The sequence below is a fragment of the Astatotilapia calliptera genome, chromosome 4 (genome assembly GCF_900246225.1).
Source record: "Astatotilapia calliptera chromosome 4, fAstCal1.2, whole genome shotgun sequence".
Classification (NCBI taxonomy): domain Eukaryota; kingdom Metazoa; phylum Chordata; class Actinopteri; order Cichliformes; family Cichlidae; genus Astatotilapia; species Astatotilapia calliptera.
Window position 1 is genome coordinate 26,626,725 of NC_039305.1, and position 25,490 is coordinate 26,652,214.

Here is a 25,490-nt window from a genome sequence, read left to right on the forward strand (position 1 = left end):
CACCTATTGCTTGTGATGTTTCAAAACAGGAAAATGGCAACATGATAACCACGGTGATGTCGTCCATCGTTTATTTACAGTTCATAATGATAACGTTTGGCTTTCATCTATTTGGCTTTGACTCCTTGGAAAGGTGTTTCACATATCAATCGATAATTGATTATCATATTTATACTATTAGCACAAAGAGGTAACGGGACAATTTCTTCTCCCGCTGGCACAAATGACCACAGGTTTGCTTAACAATCATTGTAGAGAACAACAAACCCTTCTCACACCTTTCAACTAGCAACCTACTCCATGCATTTGTGTCTCCAGTGAACAGTTTCATGTCTGAGAATGTACTAATGTGGAAAATGTCTACAGTGCTTCTAAAGAGAACAGCAATGTGAGTCCCTAAAAGGGACTTGTTACCTACAAGTTCAGGTACTGAGAATGGCTGGTTTTCCTGTGTCAAAATGACACAGAGACTGTCCAGGCACACATCCCTGGCCTCTCTAACACTCTTACAGTGTACAGATACAGAACTGTTTTTTATGGGTACTTGCTGGTGCAAGTACCCATGAAAACAGGTTGTGTGTGGGAGACATGAGGTCTAAATAGGAACTGATGAATTACACTGATTATTTCAATGATTTTCAGACATCCCTCTCACTCTGTTATGCAGTTAAACCCAGCTCCTAGGAACACTCTGTTCTCCATGTGTTTGCATTTGATCTGCCCAACTCTTGTCTAATAGTATTTTTATAAAGTGGCAGAAGGAAATTCCTAGCTGTTTTCCATGGCTGCTCCCAGTATTAATGTAGCGCAGACGAGCAGCTGCGTATATTTATTTTACTCCTCACAAAGCGGCAGCCGGACAGAGGCTTGCGTGTGAAAAGGACTTTAAAGCATCGAAAATATTATTTTCGCTCGAACATAAATAAATAAACATCCCAGAGCCAGCTCCTCTTTGGAATGTAGTAATTCTGATTTTTTATGAATGAGTGCATTCATGGCTGGCCACGCCCCCTCCCGCAACCAAACCTGTGTTGGAGGTCCAAGCCCCGCCTCCTTCCAATGCCCTCCCGCCCTGTTTTTCTTTTTTTTCCAACTTTGGCCGCGCGCCTGTGTCCTAATTGGTTAAAGGAGGGCTGGGGTGGGCGTGGTTGCCATAAAAAGAAAGGGAACGATATAAAAACAAGGCTCAAACTTTTGGTCTGTGAGAACTTGAGAGATTGGTGGAAGACGTGTGAGGATACATAAATATATATATATTTTTTGCGAGTCGGATTTTACTGTTGTGGACCAACGCTATTGCTCACTTGAAGGATTTGGGCTTTTCCTGTCACAGAGCGCTGTTTTTAAACGCTCTCCCGTCTTCCATGTGAGCACGCTGACAGCATGGGGACGCTGCTATTATTTGCTGCCTTACAAGTGGTTACAGTCGCTTCGGTGAGTACGTGAAGTGTTCTCCCTTCATGCAAACGCACGAGCTCTAAGGTCTCACGCGCCCGTGCTGCTCTCGTGCTGTCAGGGTCTGCTCTCCATGCTGGTGTTAGCGCTGCGTGCCAAAATAATAATGGCCCAGTGGCTCCCAGCACTGTTAAGATTGTCATCGCTTATTAATACGGCGGCTACTGTGCTTTCTGGTTGGCTGGTTTCCAAATTGAGGCTTGAGGAGCAATAAGAGGTCTTGAGCGGTGTTTCAAGAGGTCCCATGTAAAGTCAGTTGAGTCATTTTACGATTTGTTTGGCGGTTTATTTCCATTACATTTTGTAATGTTACACTACAAATGTGATCACTAGTGTCCGAAGCATATTCAAGTAAAGGGGAAATATATGCAAACTATATAAATGTAATTGGTTACACTCTCTTCGCAGTCTAATTAAATTATCTGACAAGTAAAAGTAATAAACCCTACTATGTGTACACCGGCTTCCATCCAACTGTAGGTCTAAAATTATACCACAGTAATTTTATCCAATGGGTATAAAAATACACTTCGATATGAAGTCGTTCCGCTCCATAAATATCTCAAGGAATATTATGTGACTTTTGGCTGGGAGATGCTTTAACTTACCATGTTATGCACGGTGATTCACGAGTTATTGTTCAGTCTTTGTGTAATGTAATTTTAAACCCTCCCAGGAACCTCAGCAGTGAGTGAAAGCAGTGCCAGTGCTGGTTCTGGCACACCAGAACTTGGCCCGGGTTAAGAGAGTGGCGGCGGAGTCAGGAAGGGATCACTGTAGGTGATCTGACTGCGGACAGTCAGACTGACAGCTCCCTGTGATCCACAGGCTGTGTGATCCCAATAAATGCTGGGAGTGGTGAGAGTGGCTTGTGTGTGTGTCGACACAGAAGGGGGTCAGAAACAAAAGATTTAGAAGCCGGGAGGTGGGGGTCAGTGAACGTACCTTTCATCCCCTCTTGCCAGGCGAATGCCAAGCGGAAGGCGACAGAGGGCTACAGATACCCCTGTGGGGTTCAGGACAGTGCCGAGTATTCAGGCAATATTTTAAGCCACACACACACACGCATTCATACATACACGTTGAGGACTTTCTGTGATCTGGGTAACTTGAGTCAATCTGTTGTCCTGCCTGGTTCCAGTGTGATTTTTCTCTTTATTCCTTTTGGTGCAGAAGGTTAAATTACTCTGTCCCTTCCTGCAGGTGACTGCTGAGTGTCCAGTAGTGTGCGAGTGCCCAGCAGTGCCCCCATCTTGCCCCCCAGGGGTAAGTTCAGTCCCAGACGGATGTGGCTGCTGCAAGGTGTGCGCTGCCCAGCTAAACCAAGACTGCCATGAGGGGCGCCCTTGTGACCACCATAAAGGACTGGAGTGCAATTATGGCAATGATGTGGGCCGAACCCATGGCATCTGCAGGGGTATGTACCACAGAGGTGGCAGAGCAGGGATGGTGGGGGTGGGAAGGGTTGAGAAGTGGTGAATTTTTTTTTTTTTTTTTTTTTTTTTTTTTTTACCCCTGCTTTAGATCAGGCACAGCTTTGGGGGTTGAAGTAAGGCAATGTGTAACTTCAGGGTGGGGAATCTGGCTTCTGAGCCAGGGCGGCTGGGGTTTCTCTTTGATAGGGGCTTGAGGTTTGAAGCCTGTGCCACGTTTCAAAAAACAGAGCACCTTCATGAGCCTGTGACTGAAACCCGGCCAGCCCCGGTATTTATATAAGTGCTGCAGTGTGTACACAAACAGGCCCGTGAAACACACAAACACACATGCACAGACAGTGGTATTTTTATATGTGTGTTTATTTGGGGGTGTTGCTATATAAAGGGGGGTGGGGGTATCCGGGGTGTTGTGTGGGGAGTCCCACTCAGGGTGTTAAGGGAAAGGACGTTGTAAACAAGTCAACGTTCCCTTTCTGGTCTAAGAATAGTGTTTGCTTCTTAAATGTGGAGATGTTGCGACTGTTCTCTCTCTCCTTTCATCTGTCCACCACACACATTAAATACACAGTCACATAAAAGTCTTGCTATTTGATGTCTAAAGACTAAGTGTGTGCTATTAAAAGCGTTCTGACCAGCTCGCCTGTCTTCTCTCTTCCTCCCAGCGAAGGCCGAGGGCCGCTCCTGCGAATACAGCGGTCGGATTTATCAAAACGGCGAGAACTTCAGAGCTGGTTGCAAACACCAATGCACTTGCATCGATGGAGCAGTAGGGTGCGTGCCTCTTTGCCCCAGCCACGTGCCCTTGGCATCGCCTTCCTGCCCTGCCCCGCAGCTGGTCAAGGTGCCCGGGCAGTGCTGCCTCAGCATCGACTGCCACAAGGGAACCACGGTCGTGCCCCCGGTGTATCGCCGACCCCAGCCTCCCGCTTTCCCTCCGTACCCTCCATTCATTCCCTACTCAGTGTATCCCTACCCGAAGCCTTTCCCGAAGCCTTACCGGAAGTTTTACACTTACAAACACAAAAAGGAGAAGGATACCCTTGGCAACGAACTGGTGGAAGCGGTACGCAAGTGGGGCAAGCCACGTGGAAACAAGCACCTGGCAGGTGAGGAGTTGGTGACCTGCTGTGGAGTGCGCCTGTTTCCACTACACAGTAAAGTGTCCTGTTTACGCTTTATTCACTTCAGCCCGCTGATGCACAAACGGCCTCGCTGTGAGCCGTCTCCCCGGCGTCCATGCATGTGTTTTGGCATTTATGTGAAGCTTGTTTTCCACTGGCTCCTTGCACACCAGAGGTGCTCTTGGTCGCACTCACACACACTGCTCTTTCACAGCACATGCCTCCGTCACCCAGCTTTCCCTGCTCTGTAATCATCCTCTCTGTGCGTCAGTGTTGCCTGTTCAGTGAATAAGGCCAGTGTGCTGTGCATCTGTGTACCTCTGCTTTTCCCTCAAACTTCCCAGTAGCCACTTCACTCCCCCTGCTTAACTCCTGCTGACCTGGCTTCTCTCTGGCTCTCTCTCAATATTTCCCATCATCGCTCTCCCTCACGTGTCCTTTCTTTCATCTCTCGTAGCCTGGAAGCAAACAAGTGATGAGTGCGTGGTTCAGACCACTTCCTGGTCCGAGTGTTCCCGGAGCTGTGGGATGGGCGTTTCTTCTCGTGTTACAAATGACAATGCTCAGTGTAAAATGATCAAGGAGACACGCCTGTGCAACATTCGGCCCTGCAGCTCCATGTCCATCCCAGTCAAGGTGAGGAATGCATGAGTGTGTTTGGATGCTTTAAAGATCCTTATAAAGGCAGACCTTCTTCTCATGACCCCAGCCACGGAGTTCCAGCAACCAGACTAAATAAGATTCAGGAAAGAAGCGTCTCTCGAGGGGCAGTTTGTATTAATATCATGGCATGTATAAAGCCCCCTCCCCTCGAATCCCTCTGTTGCTGGACCCCTTTTTGATCCATTCTGTCTATTCAAAGTCCTGTTGCTGTGTGAGATGAAAACAGAGGGGAACGAGACCTGTGGCTTCAGCTCGTTGTAGATCAGAGTATATCAAAGTATATCAAAGTGTAGCTAATTAGTTTGAAAGTTTTGAAAATACCATTTCACATTTCCTGCCAGAGGGTTGGTTGTGATGATTGACAACACTCTCAATACAGTAAATGTCTTCATACAGTAAATATGAAAACTAGAATGAAACTAGAGAGAACAGCCTGGCTCAGTTCAAAGATCATAAAACGCTCTAATGAAATCCTGCTTTACTGGAACTGAATTATAAAAGTAAAATTTCAACAGGGCTAAGATCAGAAAGCCTTGCCTGGTTAAACGGCAAGTGCTCAACGCCAAGAAGTAGGCCACAACACATCCTGTAGCTTCATCACAACCTCTGAAGATGCAGAGCGTCAACAGACATACTTAATTACCTACACTTTGGAGTCATTAGAAGACATTAGGAACGTGTAACTTGTAATAAAAAAGTAACTGGCAACGGCCCCATCCTGTACATGGTACAGCTCATGTCATCATCACTTTGATCTACCCAAATATAATAAACCTAATTGGCTTAATTACTACTAAATATGATGACTACTAAAAAAGTTAAAAGCGCAACTTTAAACATTTTGCTACAGGTCAGACACTTTAACTTTTGCATTAATATGAATAACAGGGGCTTTTAATTTTAAACACAGAATTTAAGATGGAAATAACTGCAAAGGCAAACTGTGTAAAACAAACAAACAAAAAAACCCCACCATAGATCATGCAGTTTGTTCGTACAAATACACAGTAAAAGAAACCAAAAAAACATCATGGTGGTGACCAAAATGCTAATACAGAGGCTTCAAAATGCATCTTACTGTGTCTGTGTTTTTTTTTTTTTTTATATACAGTCTATAATTAATAGATTGATACCTGCTAATGCGACTTTCAGTTGCTCCTTTATTCACGAAGCTGCACTTTTTTTACTGGCTTCATGTTCACGTTTGAACTTTGACTACATAAGTGTGAATCGGAGAACTTTTTGCTGCTGCGACAGAGGAATAACTCTTTCTCCTTCACTGACGTGACACCGCGGCCGACAGCTGCACTCGGTGGCACTATGCTGTGTGATTTAAAGAGCACTTCGCCCACTCTGTTGCTCTCTCACATTTCAAACAAAACACTCTCAGAAACATTTTGCCCCCTGCCTCGAGCCACTCATGAAGCTGATTGGCTTGTTGTGCACCTGTTTCTCTGAGCTCTCCCAGTGTTTGCAGAGCTGCTGTGGGTGTTAATGGAAACAAGTGTCAATCCTTAACTATCGCTGGCACGCTATTCTCTCTGGCGCTCATCTGCTGTTCTGACCTTTTATTTCTTTCAGCCCATTAACTTTGTTTTTCACGTCATGAGCGATGAATAACAAGTTGCTTGATGCTGCTCTATGGTACGGTGGCAGCTCTAATTTCAAGCAAACGTGAAGCCATAAAGCTTTCACTGGAGCACAGTTTTAAACCGGCTACACACCACACCCATGCCTCCTGTGCCAAAGAAAGACTTTGTTAGCAGATTTTATGGATCACCCAGAGAGTCAAATTCTCTAAATATCTCGACAACCTTTAGACCTGGTAGAGTTAAGTATGTAAGGTGAATTTATGCGGTTATTCATGTTCCCCTGACTATTCCTGACATCACTGGATGTCAGGATCACTGGATCACTGTAAGGTTTGGTCCACATTCAGGGTAAACTGGAATCATAGAGTGTATATAAAAGATGAATTTAGCTCTATTAGCCATTAGTTAGTGATTGGAGGGTCTGACCAAAAACTCTGCATGCTCACACAATAGCCACTTGATAATCACAAGGTAAGCCCACAATTATATAAAATATAAATATAAAACGATAAGACCTCAAATCGCTAAATAAAGACTAAAAATTCTGCAAGAAAGTGTTTAAAGAGCTCAGAGATCAAGTGTACAGTTGCCCTGAGAGGTCAAATGCAGTGCAACTTAAGAAAACACCAAGAAAATAGAAAAATGCTGCAAAAGTACACAAAACAAAGGAAGTGTTTTTGGGGGAGATGTGATGGAACAACTGTGGTAGATGTTAGGATTGCACTGGGACGTGCTTTAAAAAAAAAAAAAAAAGCTTATGTTCTATCTACTTTGTCTTCCTCATACTTGTGGCCAATTTTGAAACAATTGCACCTGGATGGTTAAGATGCACAGAGACAGACTGGGGTTTGAACCAGGAACCCTCTTGCTCTGTTTGCTAACTGATATTGTTTATATACATGTCCACCTTTTATATACAGTCTGTGATTTTTGGTGACATTATAGCAGTTTTAAATTTGGGCACTACTTTATGTCAGTGCCATCAACATCAGTTCATTTACTTTTCACTGGAAAACATTCCCCTTGTGACAGGCTAAACCAGGATGGTGAACAGTACAGCCTCACAGCCCTGCGTGCATGGCTGTAGACACCTGGTGAAGCCTTTTCACTGGAAAAACTGAATTGCTTCTTTCTTCTTTCTCCGTCCACAGAAAGGAAGGAAGTGCTCTCGCACCCATAAGGCCCCAGAGCCACATCGTCTGTCATATGCTGGCTGTAGGAGCACTCGCCTCTATCGGCCCAACTACTGTGGAGTATGCCGGGACGGCCGCTGCTGCTCGCCACGTCGCACCCGCACAGCTAACGTGACCTTTGCCTGCCCTGACGGCGAACGCTTCAGCAGGTCCGTGATGTTCATCCAGTCGTGCAAGTGCAGCGACGAGTGCAACCATCTCAACGAGGCCGTAATGCCCCCACAGCTGTGGCTCTATGGGGACACGCACAAATTCAATGACTAGCGGCGTTACCCTGCCAAACCTACATTCCTTCATAAAAACAGACATTAACTCCCCCATCTCACCCCCGCCCCAGCAGTACCCATTATAGAGTAGTTGTCCTTAGTGGATCCATGAGCGGAACACACACCGAAACATTTGAGGATGAATGCGGAAAAGAGGAATGTGTCTCGGACTGGGCGTACCTCACAATGTGGAAACCGCAAAAGTGACCAGGCCCTGCTTTAGTGTAGATAAAAAGCTGTTTCTGGCCTTGCCAGACTTTAAACTGTGAATAAATCTTTGGGTGTAAGCAGACCCCATGTTAGTGCCCAGCTTCAAAAGTTCCCTAGAACTGTTTTTGGGAACAGCTGAGAAACACAGACATGCATAAGTCTTTCGTGTGCTGAAGGATTCACGGTGTGGATTTGACAAACCTGCTGGAATCACGTCTGCGCACTCCAGTATATGACAACTGATAGACTAAGTGACAAAGAAGAATAGGATGGCGTTGGTAGAAGATGGAAGTTTGTCTCAGATGTTTTGACGGGAATGTGGTTTGGGTCATTTTATGGTATTTATTCTCTGGTATTTATTGTCGAGACAGACATGATGACACAGCAGCCTGCCACTGGGGAAGGTGGCGCTGCTATTCTCGGAGAATCGATGTGGCAGAACAACAATATCAGGCGGACAATACTGCTGAGCCCAGAGAGAGGGTGAGGAACTGCCATCAAACCAGGACTTGACCCCGGGCTCAGATTTGGTCAGAAAGCCATATCTAATGATGAACAACAAATGATAAAGGAGGAAATGAGGTATATACAATGGATAAAGTTGGAGTTGAACTTGGTGGTTGGAGGCATAAGTGGGAAAAAATGTCAAAGGTTGTTTACGCAGCTGGACTCATCCCCTCGCCTTGCCTTCACAAGAAACTGAGACATTTCGCGAGCATCCGAAGAACACGCTCGGGATTCTGTCGCCAACAAGTCGACCACCTAATTTGGCCAGGTACAATCCTGACTCGTGATGGCAGAAGGAGACAATCGTCCACTCTGGTTTGTTTTATAAATGAATTTTGGAAAGCTGCGTGTGCCACGGTAAATGTGTTATTTGTGATTTGAAGGTGGAACTGCTCTGTCGTCTAATCTGGCTCGTAACTGAGCAGCCTCTTCGTGTTAAAGTGCATCCTGTTTCTGAGAAATGCTGTTGAAAGGCTGTTCAGTCGTTTCACACGGCTGTGAGAAGAGCTTTATGTAATTTTGTTTTCAGGGGGTTGAGGTCTACAGCTGCCAAATGTCAGCAGGAGCCTACCTCTAAGGAAACTAACACTGTCAAGTCTATCTTCAGGTTGTACGTTACGGATGGCTTAGCCCTTTATTATGATTATCCACCCGACTTGGTGTTTGGGTTGACGTTTGAGCACCTTACAGCAACCTTGATTCACAGCCTAATCTGGTATCCACATACAGATGAGTTGAAATCACGAACTGCCTTTTTTAAAATTACTGTATACAGTGGTAACTTCGTCTCAGTGGAAGCACCAATGTACTTTATCCGTTTGTGCCATAAATTACACATTTTTGCCCTGAGGTGAATGTTTTCCCCCCCCTACCATCTCAACTACAAAACATCTGCTGCCCCAAATCCTTATCAGGGGTTCTTTTTAAACTTTAATTTACTAAGAAATGTCTTGTGTTTTCCATTGCTATTTTGCCCATGAAGATGCTGTGGTTTTGATATTGTATCTTTAGTTTTATTGAGGGAAACTATAGTGCAGCTATGTACAGACACATTGTTACCTTTGTAGTTCTATCTGCTGTATAAGGGCCAATCATTATACTGAAGTAGTCCATGTATAGTTTAGCATTGGACGAGGCAGGGTTCAGATCGTTTATGAGCATTAAGTGCCAATTTTGAAAGCTTGATGACTGTAGAACTAGTAGTGTACATTAATAAGTCCTGTAATTTTCTGTAATGAGTCATGCTTAAGATCTTATGCTTAAAAAAAAAAGTGTTCCTTGTGATTAACTCTTCTTGGAATCTGGTTAGTTTACAGTTGACTTTAAGAGCTGGAATGAGTTCATCGTTTCGCTTTTTAAAAAATAAAATTCTCTCTGACAATCACTGTTGAACATTTATCAAAAGAGGATTTTTTTTGTCACGTAGGTTAAATTATACAGCAACTCTATGGTGTAGCGCTTAACACATCCCCCTAACATGCAGATAAATGCATCTGGTTTAAATTGAGTCAGATCAAACATGCAGATCCAGCTGCTGTGGCGGAGCAGCCAAAGATCTGCAATTTCACAGCTATGCTAGCAGCCCTGCAACGAGCCATACTATGTTAACATTTAGCAGGCATTTCATGTATTTACACATGTACACTACAGTCACTATTTGGTACTAAAGAAAAGTTACCTTAGTGGCAAGTTAAATTTGTGTCTGCCCAACTGCACTTAAGATATCAACATCCAATATCGAGTTACTGTGCAGCAATAAAAATTGCAGAGAACCATCACTATGACTCTGCACAGTGATGTTTATCCAGTATTGAATTGTTGCTAAATCATCTAAGCAGATTTCCACTTGTTTAACACTTTGAATTTTTAATACTTAAAACAAAATACCAAGAAAAAAAAAATACATTTAAACAGTGACATGTTTTGCCCCGTCAAAATCTGCAAATTCATCACTACCAGTTCATGTGGTGACTTCATTTATTGGAGGATATTCAGTTAAAAATCCATAGAAAGAGCTGCCATATGAGCCAAATTTGTGTCTTTACAACTTTTTGATTACCAGCCAAACAGCCACTTTTTTTGTACTGGGAAGGAAAACAAAACATCTCCTATACAAATCTTGCTTGGACATAAAGAAAAAGCACAGACTCCTATCACATGTTCCTCTGAAAGTTTCCCTGAAGCTCTGTCGCTGCTGAGACTGAAACCAATGAAAACTGAGCAGAGACAGCATCCTCATAAGTGACCACAACAGTAAAATGACATTTTATAAAAAGTTTTAATTCCATTAAGCAAAACAAAGACAAATTAAAACCAAACCCCCCTAAAAACTGACAATAAAAATAAACGTTTGGTGAACAGAGGAAAGGCAGAGCTTTCAAATCAATGGTGAAGTACGTCTACTTCCAAATACAAGACGAGATCCACGAAGAGCAGACTGCCGTTTGGCCGGGGACTCATCTGGACTGCTCGACTACAGAGGGGGAGAGAAGGAGAGACTAGTTGAGCACGCAAAACATCAGAACGATGAGCAACAGCTGAGCATACCGACGTTTCAGCAACAGGTTAAATATGTGAAGGATTTGAGGAGCGCTTCAGTTAACGTGACAGCACCAACTGTTGCGTCTTGTTGCCGAGTAAAGGTTTACTGCAATTTTCTGTGGGGAACGCTTCAGCATTAACGCAATGATTTAATAATAAAGTGCTGCAAAACTCTTTAATCCACAGATCACAGTGGTTCTAATGTTATTAAAGACATCAGTATGCTTTTAAGGAGGCATTCAGAAATAAGAAAAACCAAAAACACTTACTGTAAGATGAGATGTCAATCTCATCTGGCAGCTCGGCCACATTGACTTCAAAGCGGTCCTGCACATCGTTTAGAGTCTTGGCATCAGTCTCGTCTGACACAAAGGTTATAGCCAGGCCTTTGGTCCCAAACCTACCAGCACGGGCAACCTGAGGGGCGCAGAGAAGGTAAGAGTAAGTCCAAACTGCAACATGGACTACCACTAGCATTCACACAGTGCTTGATGAGCAAATAAGACAGCCAACTTTCCTGCATATGAAAAAGGAGAGGGGCTCAGAAATTCATTTCTCACCCTGTGCAAATAGGTGTCAGAATCTTCTGGCATGTCGTAGTTGAAGACGATATTCACTCGCTCAATGTCCATCCCTCGGCCAAACAGGTTTGTGGCCACCAGGATCCGCCGCTGGAAGTCTTTGAATTGCTGATAGCGAGACAGCCTGAGAGAGGGTAAGAAGGGGAAGGAGGACAGAACCATCAGGAGGATTATCAACAAGCACTCTCTGAAGACTAATGCGTTGAGTTGAAGGATGAGGCCTCCTGCTCTCAAAAATACACAACACATTTGAAGCTCAGCAGAGCATGTTTACGAGTTGAGAGTTTATAAGTCACCTTTCCTCCTGAACCATTCCCCTGTGGATGGCAATGGCAGGGAAATTTTGCTCCACCAGTAGCTGGGACAGAGCGACGCAGCGCTGAACTGACTTGACGAAGATCACCACCTAGAGGCAACGCACGGGCATTAAGGAAGCACCGAGTTAGACCTCTGATGCAATTTTTATTACAGCTTTCAATGAGTATTTGGGACCTTTTGAATACAAACATTAGCTTGCAACAATATAAAGATGTATGTTCCCTCACCTGATTGAACTCCAACACATCAAGCAGGTCAAATAGCTTGCGGTTTTTCTCGCTGTCCTTCAGCTTGCAGTAGTACTGTTGCAGGCCGTGGAGTGTAAGTTTGGTCTCGTCATCCACAAACACCTCCATGGGCTGTACATGAGATAGCAGGTAAGTAAAACTTCAGTGCAGCAGTTTTCAGTACAGACCGAAAGTGGTGGAGATGAGTTGTCTCACAAAAAACAACAGACATTCAGAGGTGAAGCAGCCCTCCGCTGCTTACTTACATCTTGCATGAACTTGCGGCACACTGGACGGATTTCCTTACTCAGTGTTGCACTGAACATCATGACCTGCTTCTCATGCGGTGTGATCCGGAAGATGTCCTGAACATCACGCCTCATGTCTGCCATGTGAAGAAAGAAAAAGAGTGAAAAAAATGACTAAGGTAAGATTCTGACTGACTACTGCAGTTTTGCTGCCGACTTGGTGAAAACTGGGAAGACAAAAGCAAAGAAAAGTCACCTAGCTGCTCCAGCATTTTGTCACACTCGTCCAGGACAAAATGCTTGACGTTCTTCAGACTGAGCGTCTTGTTCCGGATCAGGGCGAGGATACGGCCGGGAGTTCCGACAACGATGTGAGGGCAGTTCTTCTTCAGGACGTCCTCGTCTTTCTTGATAGGCAGGCCACCAAAGAATACGGCTGCTTTTATGGTGGGCATGTACTTGGAGAAACGCTCGTACTCTTTGCTGATCTGGAAGGCCAGCTCTCGTGTGTGACACATGACTAATACAGACACCTGGAGACAAGGAAACACAGATTAAATCCAAAAATCTATCAAAAAGTCAAAGGTAGGCAGAATAATTTGTTTAAAATGAACAGTTTTACATTACAAACGACAAGATGCATTTAATGTTAATGTTACATTTTTAGTGTTTTATGATCATCTAAGCATCTGTCCTTGAAAGAAAATTACATCCCACTGTAGCTATAACACCTTAGACTTGAAGGTCTGCAACTCTACAAGCCAGAACTGAGCCATATATCAACTCTTTGGTGTATAATTTCCACATAACAAGCACAACATGAAAATGCCACTTACAATCAAATAGACTGATGCTATAATACACAACGAATGTCATCCATCCTCTCAAATCCCCAAATTCCACCAGGATCGGCTGCGCTGCATTTCAGCACTGACACGAACACTTAAGCCAATCGACCCTTATGCCTGATTTATGCTTTAGCAGGAAATCTACATATTAAACGGAAACCCCTCTTAACCGCAAGCGTAACATAGAAAACCCAACATGTAGTAACATTTCTCTTGTCAAGTTATGTGGAAGGTTTTGGTGCAGCGTTAAGACGGGTTTCTGATTACGTCGTAGATTTCCCGCTAAAACATATTTTATTGTTGTCCTCAAAACTGCATATCCCAACAAAGAAACCTGCTGGTTATAAGTCACCTATGAAATCTGTTATTTGTATATTAATAAGGAATGTCATGATCCCAGAAATTCATCAGTTGGTACAAATACCAGTAGAATCACACAGCTGGATAGTGAAACAAAATGACTGGCTGGTGCCAGGTACTTAAACTGTTACTAAAACATTTTAGAATTCTGATCATTTATTTAAATGTTGACATCATTTTACTGACAAGACCCAGACTGAGATGTTAGGATGGCTGCCGAGTAGCCCATTAGAGTTACTAGCAAGTGACTGTAACTCGTGTTAGTTACATTAAGTGAGCACAAACATTTCAAGGTTATTTTACAATGGGGAGTCTCAAACAAAATAAGCAGTAATCTGTGATTCTGGATAAGATTTGTAGGACAAAACTTTGGATGTCACTCTTAACTTATTCGTCCTCAACGTGAACTACATAAATAGCTCTGGATACCAGTCTTTCATGTGCCTTGCTAAATTGGAAGTCCAATTATTGTTTGCATATCGCCTCTTGCTAATCAATTATCTCAGATTTTGCAGCCACCTGAATGCAAAGTAGCTGCACAGCCGACTGCCTTCCTTAAAAAAAGAGACAGAGCAGAAGTTTGTTGCAGTTGCACGACTTTCCATCTTCCACTTGTTCTTTGACAATAGAATACTTTAAACCACATCCTGCCTCCTTTAGTTTTGGAAGGATTTCTGCCTCCCTGCATAAGCTGATGACGAGCACTGCTGCATCTCATAAATCTTGGTATCAAAATGGTACCATGGGTATTGATTCTGTTGGCATTCCCTAGCTCTGACTAAGACTGATTTTGATCAGTCTTGTTTGTGCTCTCTCACAGGTGGCTCTGACTTCAGCTAAGTTAAAAACAAAAACAGGACAACAAAAACATTTGGACCTCTATCAGCTTTTATTGGCTTGTTCATTAATTACCAGACTAATAACATTCATTGCCGATAAATGAAAAGCTCAAGATTGAAGGCACAGTCAAAGCATGTTAAACACACATACTAACCTGTCCGTCAACGGGTTCGATCTGTTGCAGGGTGGCCAACACAAACACAGCCGTCTTGCCCATACCAGATTTGGCTTGGCACAGGATGTCCATGCCCAGGATAGCTTGTGGGATGCATTCATGCTGCACTGTGTTTTTAAACAACACAACACAAATATTAATGTTAAGTGCAGTCTTATTATTACCTGCAAATCAATTTCTTTGAACTGCTATAAAGAGCACAAGAGGAGTGGCAGTCCTGCTGGGAGTGGTGCATTTTTTTAGACGCACAAAGCAAGTCAAGCTATTCAAAAATTCTTAATGTATGCAAGCAAGATAAGGTAAGCGCTGTTGAAGAACATGCAGACTTACAGCTTTTGACTGGTTCTACCAGTGTAGTGCAAGGGTATGCCATAAACAAACTCAATTGCCAGTTCCCCACTAGTCCCATTTAACAAAAGGTACCAGAACAGCTGAATGCGTCTCACCTTCAGATGGATGCTCAAAACCACAGTCAATGATGGCGCGGAGAAGCTCTGGCTTCAGAAGAAAATCCCTGAAACCAGAGCTGTGGATGGAAACATAGGAACCTTTCACCTCCTTCTTGCCTGCTGGGGTTGCACTCTCGGGGGCTCCTTGAGGCTCCTCATCCTCTTCATAATCAAGGAGCTCGTTGTCAACGTCATTCTCAGCCATTGTATTTGTCTGGAACAAAGAAAATACAGCTGAGTATTAATGATCACTGTCCTTCATCTGTGTCTGTAAGAGAGGGCTCCCTTTACTTAGATTATATGAAGCGAGGTTCTTATTCGAGCCCACTTGTTGCACATATTTTAATACATTTAAAAAGTCTTATTTTATTCTACCATTACAAGGCGGGTTTGACTTTGTGCAACTATGAAAATCGCGGTTGGTTATAAACGTGACTCCAAACATTAGCTCTATTGTGTATAACTCGAACTGAATTTTAAAGAGTAAGCCTGTGGTTAAGAAATGCTATGCAAGAAAACACGCAACAGAGCAGGCCTAAATATGAATACTCTAGTGTTTTGTAGGCAGAAAATATTCTGTACGACCACGTACACTCAATATAACAAACAAGGTCAAAACCGTAACCGACGATGTCAAATTGACCAAACCGGTTAGCTTCTAAGCGCATACAACACTAGAAAGCCATTGTGTTGCATAACCATTGCTAACGTGGCAAGCTACTCTTCTACACGACAACAACTAATCCGCTACGACCAACTAAATATTCCCAACGGCATAAGAAGGCGATCTTTTCGTAATTGTAACGGGAGTGTTATATGAATGACAAAAAGGCGGCATATTTCGTGTAAATAAGGAAATCTAAGTGGCGATTGCTTTGCTAGGCTATCAAATGCTAGGCTACAAAACGCTAAGTAACACCGCCCCCTGAAACAAACAACGAAAGGTTATTTTTAGCGATAGCAAACACTACTGCAGCCCAAATTAAACAAATATAATTCACAAGCTTCTTTAGGTGAAACGAGACGCGGAAAACCGCCCAAGCGGGACAATGAAGTAGTTCAAGGATTCCTACCGTTTCGGTGTTAGCTTCGACTGCCCCGATAGATCACAACCGCATGGAGAGGCCTCAGTTAGTTTATACCACCAACCGGAAGTTCCGCCTCGACTAAAGCGGGTCGATATCATTCGCCCGTTTATGCGACCTCTGTGAAAAGCAGCCTGTGATTGGATAAAAAGTGTGCCGCAGTCCGTCGCAGTTGAAAAAAGCGGGACACAGTTGTAGCTGCTCTCCGTAGGGGAGCTCGGGAGGGACACTCGAAATAAATTAACACAGTCACGTTTTGCTGCAATATAAGTATAAAATTAACCGGGATGTGTTTGCGTATGATAATGCAGGCCTGTGACCTTAAATATAAAACAGCTTCCTGGAATTGATTCAGGTTGGATCAATTTTGTTAGTTTGTTTTTGTTTCACAGAAATCGTTAAAATTGTATGAAATCTAGACGTTCAAGTCGCGCGAGGCAAAACTCCTCTCCAGGATGTGATGTTAACAGTGTGAAGAAATTCGGACTCCATCAATAAAAGTATATGTAACTGTAATTTCTATGTTTCCTTGCACAAGTCTAAATCAAGCTTTAATTCTGGAAACATTAAGCACTGAGAATTAAAAGTCTTTAGTGCCTTCTAGTGGTCAATGAACGCATTAGTGTTGTACAGCATAAATGTCGTTGAAACATTACTAACGTTTACAACCTTTTATTAAAATCAGAATTACGAATAACAAACGGGGCGCCAAAGGCCGATAATACGGTAACTGTATTAATAACGAGAAGTATCAGTATTTCCAACTATCCAACATGGATACACTGGCATCAGGTCTCAGCTTTCATAATACTTTGAAGAATACTTTTATACAGGAAGCAATCAGGATGTATCTGCAGATCTGCAGAAATCTTTACAAAAGAATACATTTTATTGCTCTGTCATCTATAAAATCTCACATTCTTTAACAGGAAAACTACAAATACAGAATGACAAGTAGTGTTATTTAAATATATTAATGGAGATGTCCACACTCATTTGATTTTAACTCACAATTTATGCGTTCATCACAGATGTTCTTATTCAAAAATATTCCAGAAATATTTTTCAATGCAATACAAAGCAGTCCATCTGTTAGTTCTGCATTTTCTAAAAACAAAATGGACAATAAGGGCAGATTGGTGAAGAATTTGCCTGATGCAGTAGTTGAAGAAAAACCTTCTAAATTGTAAGAAACTCCATCAGTGCTTTTATTTTATTATGTCACCAGTCTGATAGCTGTTGTCCTTATATCTGTGATTCCAGAGCAGAAGAGAAGCTCCACTGTGTAGGAGAGAAGTAGGGAAAACTGTCAGACTCGGGCCTGGAATGCTCCTCTGTGTGCGCACCACCTGGGGTGTAAGAGCGGCTCAGGAAGTCTCTGACATGCGGTGGCAAAGAAAGAAAGAGCCAGTTTTCCACCAGGAGACCACCTCCATGCAGCCCTGAGCAGCAGCCCAGTTCAGCAGGCAGTTCTTCCAGATTGTTGCTGCGCAAGTCCAGCCTGCACAGTTGACTTAGAGCTGCAATCTCTCTGGGTAAGAAGCTAAGAGAGTTGTGAGACATATTCAGGGTGCGCAACTCCAAACAGCAATTGAAAAGCTCAGTGGGTAGCCTCTCCAACCTGTTCCCACTGAGGTCCAACTCTGTGAGCAGCTGCAGTGCCTTCACCTCAGCAGGCAGCTCCTCCAGCAGGTTACCGGCAAGCAGGAGCCTCCGAAGGCGTCGAAGAGTGAAGAGCGCTGGAGGAATGCTCTGGAGCTGGTTGTTTGACAGATCCAAGAGCTCGAGGCCTCTAAGCACACCCACGCTGGCCGGCAGTACCAAAACACGGTTGTAAGCAAGTCTAAGACAAGAGAGACGACGAAGGTGAGCCAGACTAAGCAGCTCCTCCAGAGTCCTCAGGTTATTGTGCTGCAGGTCAAGCACCCGGAGGTTGGTCAGTGCTAACAGAGCAGAGGGTAAACGCTCCAGCTGGCAATCCTGCAGATGCAGCTCTGTCAGGTAAACCATCCGCTTCAGGCCCATCAGCACAAGCAGCCTCGTGCCCTCATTCTGGATCTCCAGTCTCACCAAGCTGCTTGCCACCTCGCAGAGCTCACCGGGGATCCGCTGCAACATGCCTCGAATCACCAGCACACGTAGGTGTCGCAACTGGCGTAGGCTCCCCAGTGCCCAGCTACGGCCCACCCCACCGTCACTGCCTAAGCGACCAGAGAGGTGAAGCTCATGAAGGCCTCGCAAGGAGAGGACCCAGCTGGGGATCTCTGATGCCTGAGTGAAGGTAAGCTGAAGGACTTCTAGACGTTCCTGGAGAAAGGCAAGCGCGCTGGGATCCACAGTTGCTGTGCAGTGGTAGAGGTGCAGCTCCCTGTAGTTGGAATGCCACATAAAAGTCCAAGTTAGAGTCTAAAAAGAAGTGAATACTTTAAAAGAAATACTTTCAAAGACTACGCCCCTGCACTGTACAACTCACCTGAGTGAGGTCATGCTGGTCATGTGTGCAGTAAACCTGGTGTCTGCGATGAGCTCCAGTTTGAGGACCTGAAGCTGGCTGAGAGTGAAGAGGGCTGGAGGAAGGCGAGGCAGGGCCACCAGCTGCAGCCTGGAGCGGCCGTCTGCATCCACGCTGATCATGGCGTGCAGCTTCTCCTCCCCCCAGCGCCTCTCTAAGCTTTCCTCCAGCAGCCTGCTCTCACTGACAGGCGACAAAAACACAAAGAGACGCTGGACCAGCAGAGGGTCGTACTGGTCTAACATGTGTATAAGAAAGGCCAGGTCGTTCTTCAGGTCAGGAAAATCTCTCAGGGAGCTCAGCTCCTTCAGTGAATGGAAGGAATATTGCTGCAGAGAGCTGAATTGAATCAAACACACCAAGGCAGAAGAAGAAGAAGAAAGAAAAAACAAAGAGAAACATCAAACAGGATATTTTGTAGCCAAAAACACAGCACTACATTTTTTACCCCTGTAACTAGTTTTCTGATATGCTCATCATCAGGAGCATCATTTATTTATTTATGCTTTTTACATTTAGACTAGTTTCTCTCCTCAAAGCCTGTTAAAGCCTGAAGTAGCACTCATACATACTCTAACTTTCTTTGGGCAAAACTATCCACTTTAAAAATATATATTCCTACCTTTTCTGCGATAAAAACACTGAAAAGTGCACCTTTAACATTTTTTTATTCTAACCTGCTTAAAATCCAGGTGAGAGTGTAAAAATTAAGCAGACCATACAGGCCCAGTAAGGTCAGGTAGGCCGCCAGCAGTTTGCGGAGAAGTGAGGAGAGCACGTGGATACACTCGAAGGTGGCGTAGCCCACCAGGGCCCGCTCCTCAGGGTGACAGGTGTGGTTGAAGGACAGGGAGCCGAGAAGAGGGACTGTGTAACTCATAATCAGTGTTACAATCAGGAGTTTGAAAACTGTCTGAGCCAAGTAGACCTGAAGAGGGAAAAATGGGCATCAAGACTAAACGATTCATGGAATTAAAAAAAAATTAAGGTAGCAAAGAAGTTGATCTGTAAATCTAGCAGACTAGAGGATCTCTTACCTTACAAATGACAGCTGAGCTTTCACAGTGGGACCTAAACTTCCTGACCCTTTCAAACAGCGCCCTCGCCTGTTCCCCATCACTTTTATCCAGACTGATTACCTGGCTGTGGCTGTCAGCCATTACTGATGGGCTGGAAGAAGGAAGTTGCTCCCGGGAGTCAAGAGATACACAAGACACAGTGGAGTTACAGGACAGTGTGGAGGGACAAGGGGATGGAGGGGTGGCAAATGCGCTGTCTATCCTCTTTAAAAGTGGGCTGTCTGTGCCCGAGTCTATGCTCGAGTGTCTTGTGTGGGTCACTGTCGGGGAAGTGGAAGTTCGGTGGTGTGGTTGTTGTGCTCGTCTTCCCTCCTCCACCATCTCCTGGATGCTCTCTTGGCGGGCGGCATGAGACAGGGCCTGAGATGTCCAGGGTGACTCACAGCACTTTGCCAAGATGGATAGGAACTGCTCTATGCGGGATGAGGTGTGGGGAAAGTGGAGCCAGAAGGAGCCACTGGCTACCAGGACGAGGGACTGAAGCAAGGCCATGTAAGGGAAGAAGCGGGAGGACAAAGGCAAAGCTTCATGGTAGCACACCTATAGAAACAGGCAAACAGCAATTGATTGTTTGACCACATGGGGGCAGCAGACATACACTGTGAAACATTAATAACAAAGGGTTACCTGTTAACAAAGGAAGAGGATTAGTATAAAAACTGAAATGGGTGCTAAAGTTATTCTTTTTAATTGAATTGATTTGAATGGGTAAAAGCTTAAAATACAGGATACACTGTAAGCCCAGTTCTGTGAGTATGTCTACTCACAGAACTAGACATACTGGTTCTGTGAGTAGACAGAACTAGTATATACTAGTTCTGTCTACTAGACATACTAGTAGACAGAACTACTAGTATGTCTAGTAGACATACTAGATATACTGTTTGCTGGTTTACTTCTATAGGTTGGCTATAGGGGTAAACCATGGTTCTATCTCCGAGGGTTAGTAAGGCTTAAATAAGCAACACCATGAGAGCTGTGAGTGAGCACTGAAACAGTCAAAGTGTGAATCAGAAGAAACTGGGAGATTAAAGTTCCACTGTAGAGCTGAGATAAGCGGTTTAATAACCTGTGGGTATGAGCAGGTCCTTTTACATAAAGGTTCAGAATGTTAAATATAGCTCACTCTATGCTTTCACAGAGTGAATAACAAAAACAACAAAGCCAGCACTACTTTACCTGGCTAATATAAATGTACTGCTGGTACACCAAGTGCGTGCGCCGACCCCGAGGTGCAGAGTGAAGATTTGGGCCGATTTTGTGTGCGTGGTGTATTTGAGGCTGTGACGATGGAGACAGTCCCACATTGGCACTTTTTGAGTGACTGTGATCACTAGTGTTTGTAGTTGAATCCAAAGGAATGCACACTACTCGGTCCCTGGACAGCTGCTCCGTACAAGCCAGGACAGATGTCATCAACATCAGGACCACCAGGTAGTCCATAAAGACCTCCCACCAGGGCTTCAGCAGTTTAGACCTGTTCTGATGCTGATTCAGAGGCGCTAGCTCTGACAGGGAAAACATGGCGTCCTCTGGGTCCTGCAAGATTTGCTTTAAAAATGAGAAAACTAAGAGAGAACTACAGCACTGACCAAATGTGGAAAGTTGTATTATAGGATCACATCATGAGCTAAACTGCAGAACTGAACTACAGTGAATTTTGTGAATATTTAACAGTCAATTTGATATAATACATAGAAAATCTTTTGAAATTTCAAATAGATGTATTCCAGAAAACTTTGAAATGCTGTTGCTAACTAAGAGTAAACGAATTATATATATATAAAAAAGTTCACTTAAGTTCTACTTGGCAACAATGCAAATTGGATCATAACAGTCCTTGTTGTTTTATCCACAGCTCTTCACCTACCTGTGCAAATAACTTCTTCTCTTGCTGTTCTCTCTCTACTTGTGATCAACCCACAGCCGCATTACAGAAACTCCAAGCCGGCGCTGTCTGGTTTAGCAGTGAAAAACTTCTGAAACTTACAAAACAAACTCCTCCTGAGCTGACTGGCACAAGGCTATTCAAAAGTTGCCATGGCAGCAGAGGATGTGTGGCTGAGAAATTTAATTCAATGCTAGAAGCCTGCTCAAGACCCACAGGGGGTTTGCTTGCTCCCTTTAACTCCTTCAGAACTGAAGTAGACAAAAATGTGACACACACAAAAAAACAGTGGAAAAATGTTTCCACTGGACAAAGTGAAAATACTTCATATGCATAATGACGGGAACACTTTACCAGCTTTATACACTGTTGGAAAGTTCAATTGACAACACTTCACAATACAGCCTGGTGAAATCTGCCTCCATAAGTCACCAACAGTAGTTCCCAGTAGGCTCAGTAGAACAAGGTGATAACCAAGAAAAGCGGACAGAGTACTTATAGCTCCACTTTCTTCATTCTAATTTTGCAGTACTAGTAGGTATGCGGGCTGTATGATAAACTACCCTAAGCCTTACTTTTTACATTGTAACTACACATTATTTTAGGTGTCAGCTGTAATATATGTCAGTTATTGTGTTTGCAGCTTCATACTTAAAATCCTTATATGGATTAAAGCAAATAATGTCTAGTGCGTCAGATAAAAGAGGTATAAGGTTGCATAACAACATAAACTACAGTAAAACAGTTAACTGAGAGCATTGTCCAGCAGAGGTCGCTGAAGTTACGGTACCGCTCTGACTGCACTCAACTGTAGTCGCACACATTATCTGTGAATGCTCCTCTTGTGCCGCTCTCACCACTTAATTACAAAACCCGAGCTTCTGTAGTGAGACATAAAAGGTCAAAGAACTTTGATGACCAAAGTTTTGAAACTGACTTGTGAGTATTTTTGTGTGTGTGTGTGCAAGAGAGGGTCATAATGTAAATTTCTGGTGTCATTTCCTTGATATTTAGGCCACTAAACAATCTGGAGCAAACACTCAAACTGAAAATGAACCACAAGATGAGCTACTCCACACAGCTGGTGTATGTGTGTAAGTGTGAAAACTGTGTGTGTGCGCGCGCGCGTGTGTCTGCATATGTGCATGCTTTTGAGAGTGGGGCCTGGTTTTACAGAGCAGAAACGAAAAGTGGTGTGGAAGATGCAGCAGTGGTGGCAAACATTATGTGTGAGCGAGAAATGCATTCACTCATGCCACAGAGAAAAATCTCAAGATAAATTCTGCAACTGTGACTGACGAGGACAGTTCTTCAGATAACATGCTCAGCTTCTCTACGTAAACATTCAAACCCACAATACCGCCCCAGATTGCTGAGCGTTTATTAAATCTAAAAGCTTTACATAGCTGAGAATTGCAGTGCAGTTTTACACCGACTGCATTAGATTTTCTTCTAAAGCTCTCTTTCTCTCTTTGCTTGTATGCATATGTGGGTGTGGGTGTTTGTGTACGCTTATGCTGACAATGGTTACATGAAGTGCTGTATTAGTACCCCTACTGTTTACTCATAACAATCAAAAAAGCTGAATTTGGAAGTCTGTACACTTCTCGCCTTCAACCGTTGCCATCTTGGTTACATAGATGAATGGCAAAGACCGCTAATCGAAGAAACTTCTGGGATGAAGCAGAGTTAAAACATCTTCAAGAAACTTAAAGAAGTCCAGTCGCTTTTCTTTCTAAGCTCCTTAGACCTCTAATCTTTCCTCTTTCTACAAGTTTTAGACCAGTAGAAGAATAAATTATCATTGGTGTTATAACTATGGTCTCCACTAGTTAACAGTGCTAGATTGTTCTACCTTTTAGCTTTGCTCTTTTTGCCTTCATAGTTTGCAAATGAATATATGGAATCCTATGAAAAATTAAGTACTGCTGTACTCCCCACCATTCAATAGGTTGTAGAACCACATTTAGCAAGTTTAACTTAAAATAATTAATCTCGCTGAGATTTGGGCTGTCTCTAACATTGTACTCTTCTTTACTGTGTTATGCACAGCTCTCTTGCGCAGCATTTCAGTTAGGCTGAAGTCCACAAACCGAGCTCAAATCATCAAGACTCTACCACTGTGCTTTAAGAGTTGGTAGGAGGTGTTTGTGCTGGTATGCTGTTTGCTTGTGGTGGTGTGTATCACGGCCAAACATCTCTACTCTGGTCTGGTTTGTCCAAATCCAAGAAATGCAAGAATTCTTATGGTTTGTTCAAATGTAACTGCCAACCTAAGCCGTGCTGCCATGTTCTTTTAGATAGAAGATGCTTTCTCCTGGCAGTTGTTTCAACTCAAGCCTTACTTATTCAGTCTTTTCTAATTGTGCTGTCATGGACTTTAACATTTAGCATGCTAATTGAGGCCTGTAGAGGCCAAGATGTAGTTTTGATTTATTTCAGTTTTTCTGAGCATTGGCACCATCTGACCTTAGGTTGAGTTTGCTGGGAAGATTGTTTGACATAGACGTGAATGTTTAAAACCAGCAAAGTCCACAAACATCTGCTGCTACTTTCGGCTGATTTAGACTTCTGCTATGAATCTTTGTATAGCCTACAATGTAATCTACGCAAGTAGTTGATGTCTCTGGTATTTAAGCTTTATGTGCTAATTACTATGTGATTGTTTTATATGCCGTGCCAACAGAAAGAAATGCTGTGACTTCTTCCTTCCTGGCCAATCACAGCAGTTGTGGGCAGCTTTGCAGTTTGGTTGGCATACGTCAGATTACGCTGTAGTGTTTCAGAGGGGTTTCGCTTTTCATCATACACACAGTTGTGTGAAAATGTTTCCATGTAACTGTATGTATGACAGATGCAACACATCAAATTATGGCGTTGCAATGGAACTTGTGATTTAGCGAACAACAAAGCTCATTATTTTCTCCAAAAGCTCCTTTGCTTGCTAACATGTTAAAGCTGAAATATCTGATTTCCTGGCTATTTAGAGTCAGCTCACTAAGCATTAAATGTACTATTGACCTTACATTTCTGCAGCATGTAAAGCTGTATATTAAGGGGTATATGCTAAAAGTATTTGACAGATGAAAGCTACACTTTAGCTTTAGCTGAGGTACCCACCCCCAAGAGTCTGTCCATACTTATTTAAATGGGAGGGCTATCAGTATGTGCTAACTCACAGGAAGAAATTAATGCACTTCCATAAACGTCAGTCTACACATTTAGGGTAAATGCTTGTGTATGTGTAGTGGCCAGCCTCAGCACAGCTAAATGTGATAAACAAAATAATATTTGAACAAAAGTCATTGCACAGAGAGCTAATCAACTCAAGTCTTTGTATTTTTCTCTTGTTTTCAAAAGAGAGCACATTATGGTTTCCATGATCTCACTGCAAAATAAACGGAGGTTTTTCTATCTCTTTCGGGGAACGTGGCTACAAAATTAGAAAGCAGGGCTGTGGTGCGATGAACATTACAAGGGGCTGCTATCCTATAAACACCCTCGGTTTCAAAGTTGTGCTCTAAACCCTGCGGCTTCACACCTTTTCAACTGCAATATACACACACACTGTGACGCACTCACACACCCTTGCCCATAGGCAGGGATGTTTTGGGTGGGGTTGAGTTAGGTGACAGGATTCACACGACCATGTCATGAAAAAACATCACAAGTTTGCAACAAACCTCACACATCAAATGGCTAACATCTTTAATCACAAGCAAACAGCTCAGACACCCTTCACAATGATGGCGAGTTTATGGTAAATATTCTGTAACTCCGATGGAATTATTAGAATTAGTAGCTGACTTATGATCAGAAGCAAGGCCCTTTCTGTAAATGTTCAAGACTTTTTAAATAGACACAAAGAAAGTACACCCGCTGTTCAATCTGAACTT

General features: G+C 43.4%; 3 protein-coding genes across 5 annotated transcripts; 1 reads left to right on the forward strand and 2 right to left on the reverse strand.

The window, feature by feature from the left end:
• The first annotated feature begins 1,138 nt into the window (after nt 1-1,138).
• On the forward strand, nt 1,139-10,122 carry LOC113021254 (protein CYR61). Its single transcript, XM_026165813.1, has 5 exons — nt 1,139-1,434; nt 2,659-2,872; nt 3,554-3,997; nt 4,470-4,648; nt 7,419-10,122. The coding sequence occupies exons 1-5, from the start codon at nt 1,384-1,386 to the stop codon at nt 7,722-7,724; spliced, it is 1,194 nt and encodes a 397-aa protein (XP_026021598.1). The 5' UTR covers nt 1,139-1,383; the 3' UTR covers nt 7,725-10,122.
• Nucleotides 10,123-10,402: 280 nt separating this feature from the next.
• On the reverse strand, nt 10,403-16,246 carry ddx39ab (DEAD (Asp-Glu-Ala-Asp) box polypeptide 39Ab). Its single transcript, XM_026165811.1, has 10 exons — nt 16,104-16,246; nt 15,028-15,244; nt 14,561-14,688; nt 12,615-12,891; nt 12,377-12,495; nt 12,111-12,242; nt 11,862-11,971; nt 11,545-11,689; nt 11,254-11,401; nt 10,403-10,916 (listed from the first exon to the last, which is right to left on the reverse strand). Exons 2-10 carry the CDS (start codon nt 15,233-15,235, stop codon nt 10,900-10,902), a joined length of 1,284 nt encoding a protein of 427 aa, XP_026021596.1. The 5' UTR covers nt 15,236-15,244; nt 16,104-16,246; the 3' UTR covers nt 10,403-10,899.
• Nucleotides 16,247-16,751: 505 nt separating this feature from the next.
• On the reverse strand, nt 16,752-21,694 carry LOC113021237 (volume-regulated anion channel subunit LRRC8D). Of its 3 annotated transcripts, none has more exons than XM_026165782.1 (6): nt 21,577-21,694; nt 20,886-21,245; nt 19,665-20,246; nt 19,305-19,555; nt 18,589-18,966; nt 16,752-18,483 (listed from the first exon to the last, which is right to left on the reverse strand). In XM_026165782.1, the coding sequence occupies exons 2-6, from the start codon at nt 21,228-21,230 to the stop codon at nt 17,361-17,363; spliced, it is 2,679 nt and encodes an 892-aa protein (XP_026021567.1). In that variant the 5' UTR covers nt 21,231-21,245; nt 21,577-21,694; the 3' UTR covers nt 16,752-17,360. The 3 variants fall into 3 exon arrangements, with proteins under 3 accessions (XP_026021567.1, XP_026021570.1, XP_026021569.1); XM_026165785.1 differs by having other exon boundaries at nt 20,886-21,257; XM_026165784.1 differs by lacking the exon at nt 21,577-21,694 and having other exon boundaries at nt 20,886-21,363.
• Nucleotides 21,695-25,490: the final 3,796 nt, after the last annotated feature.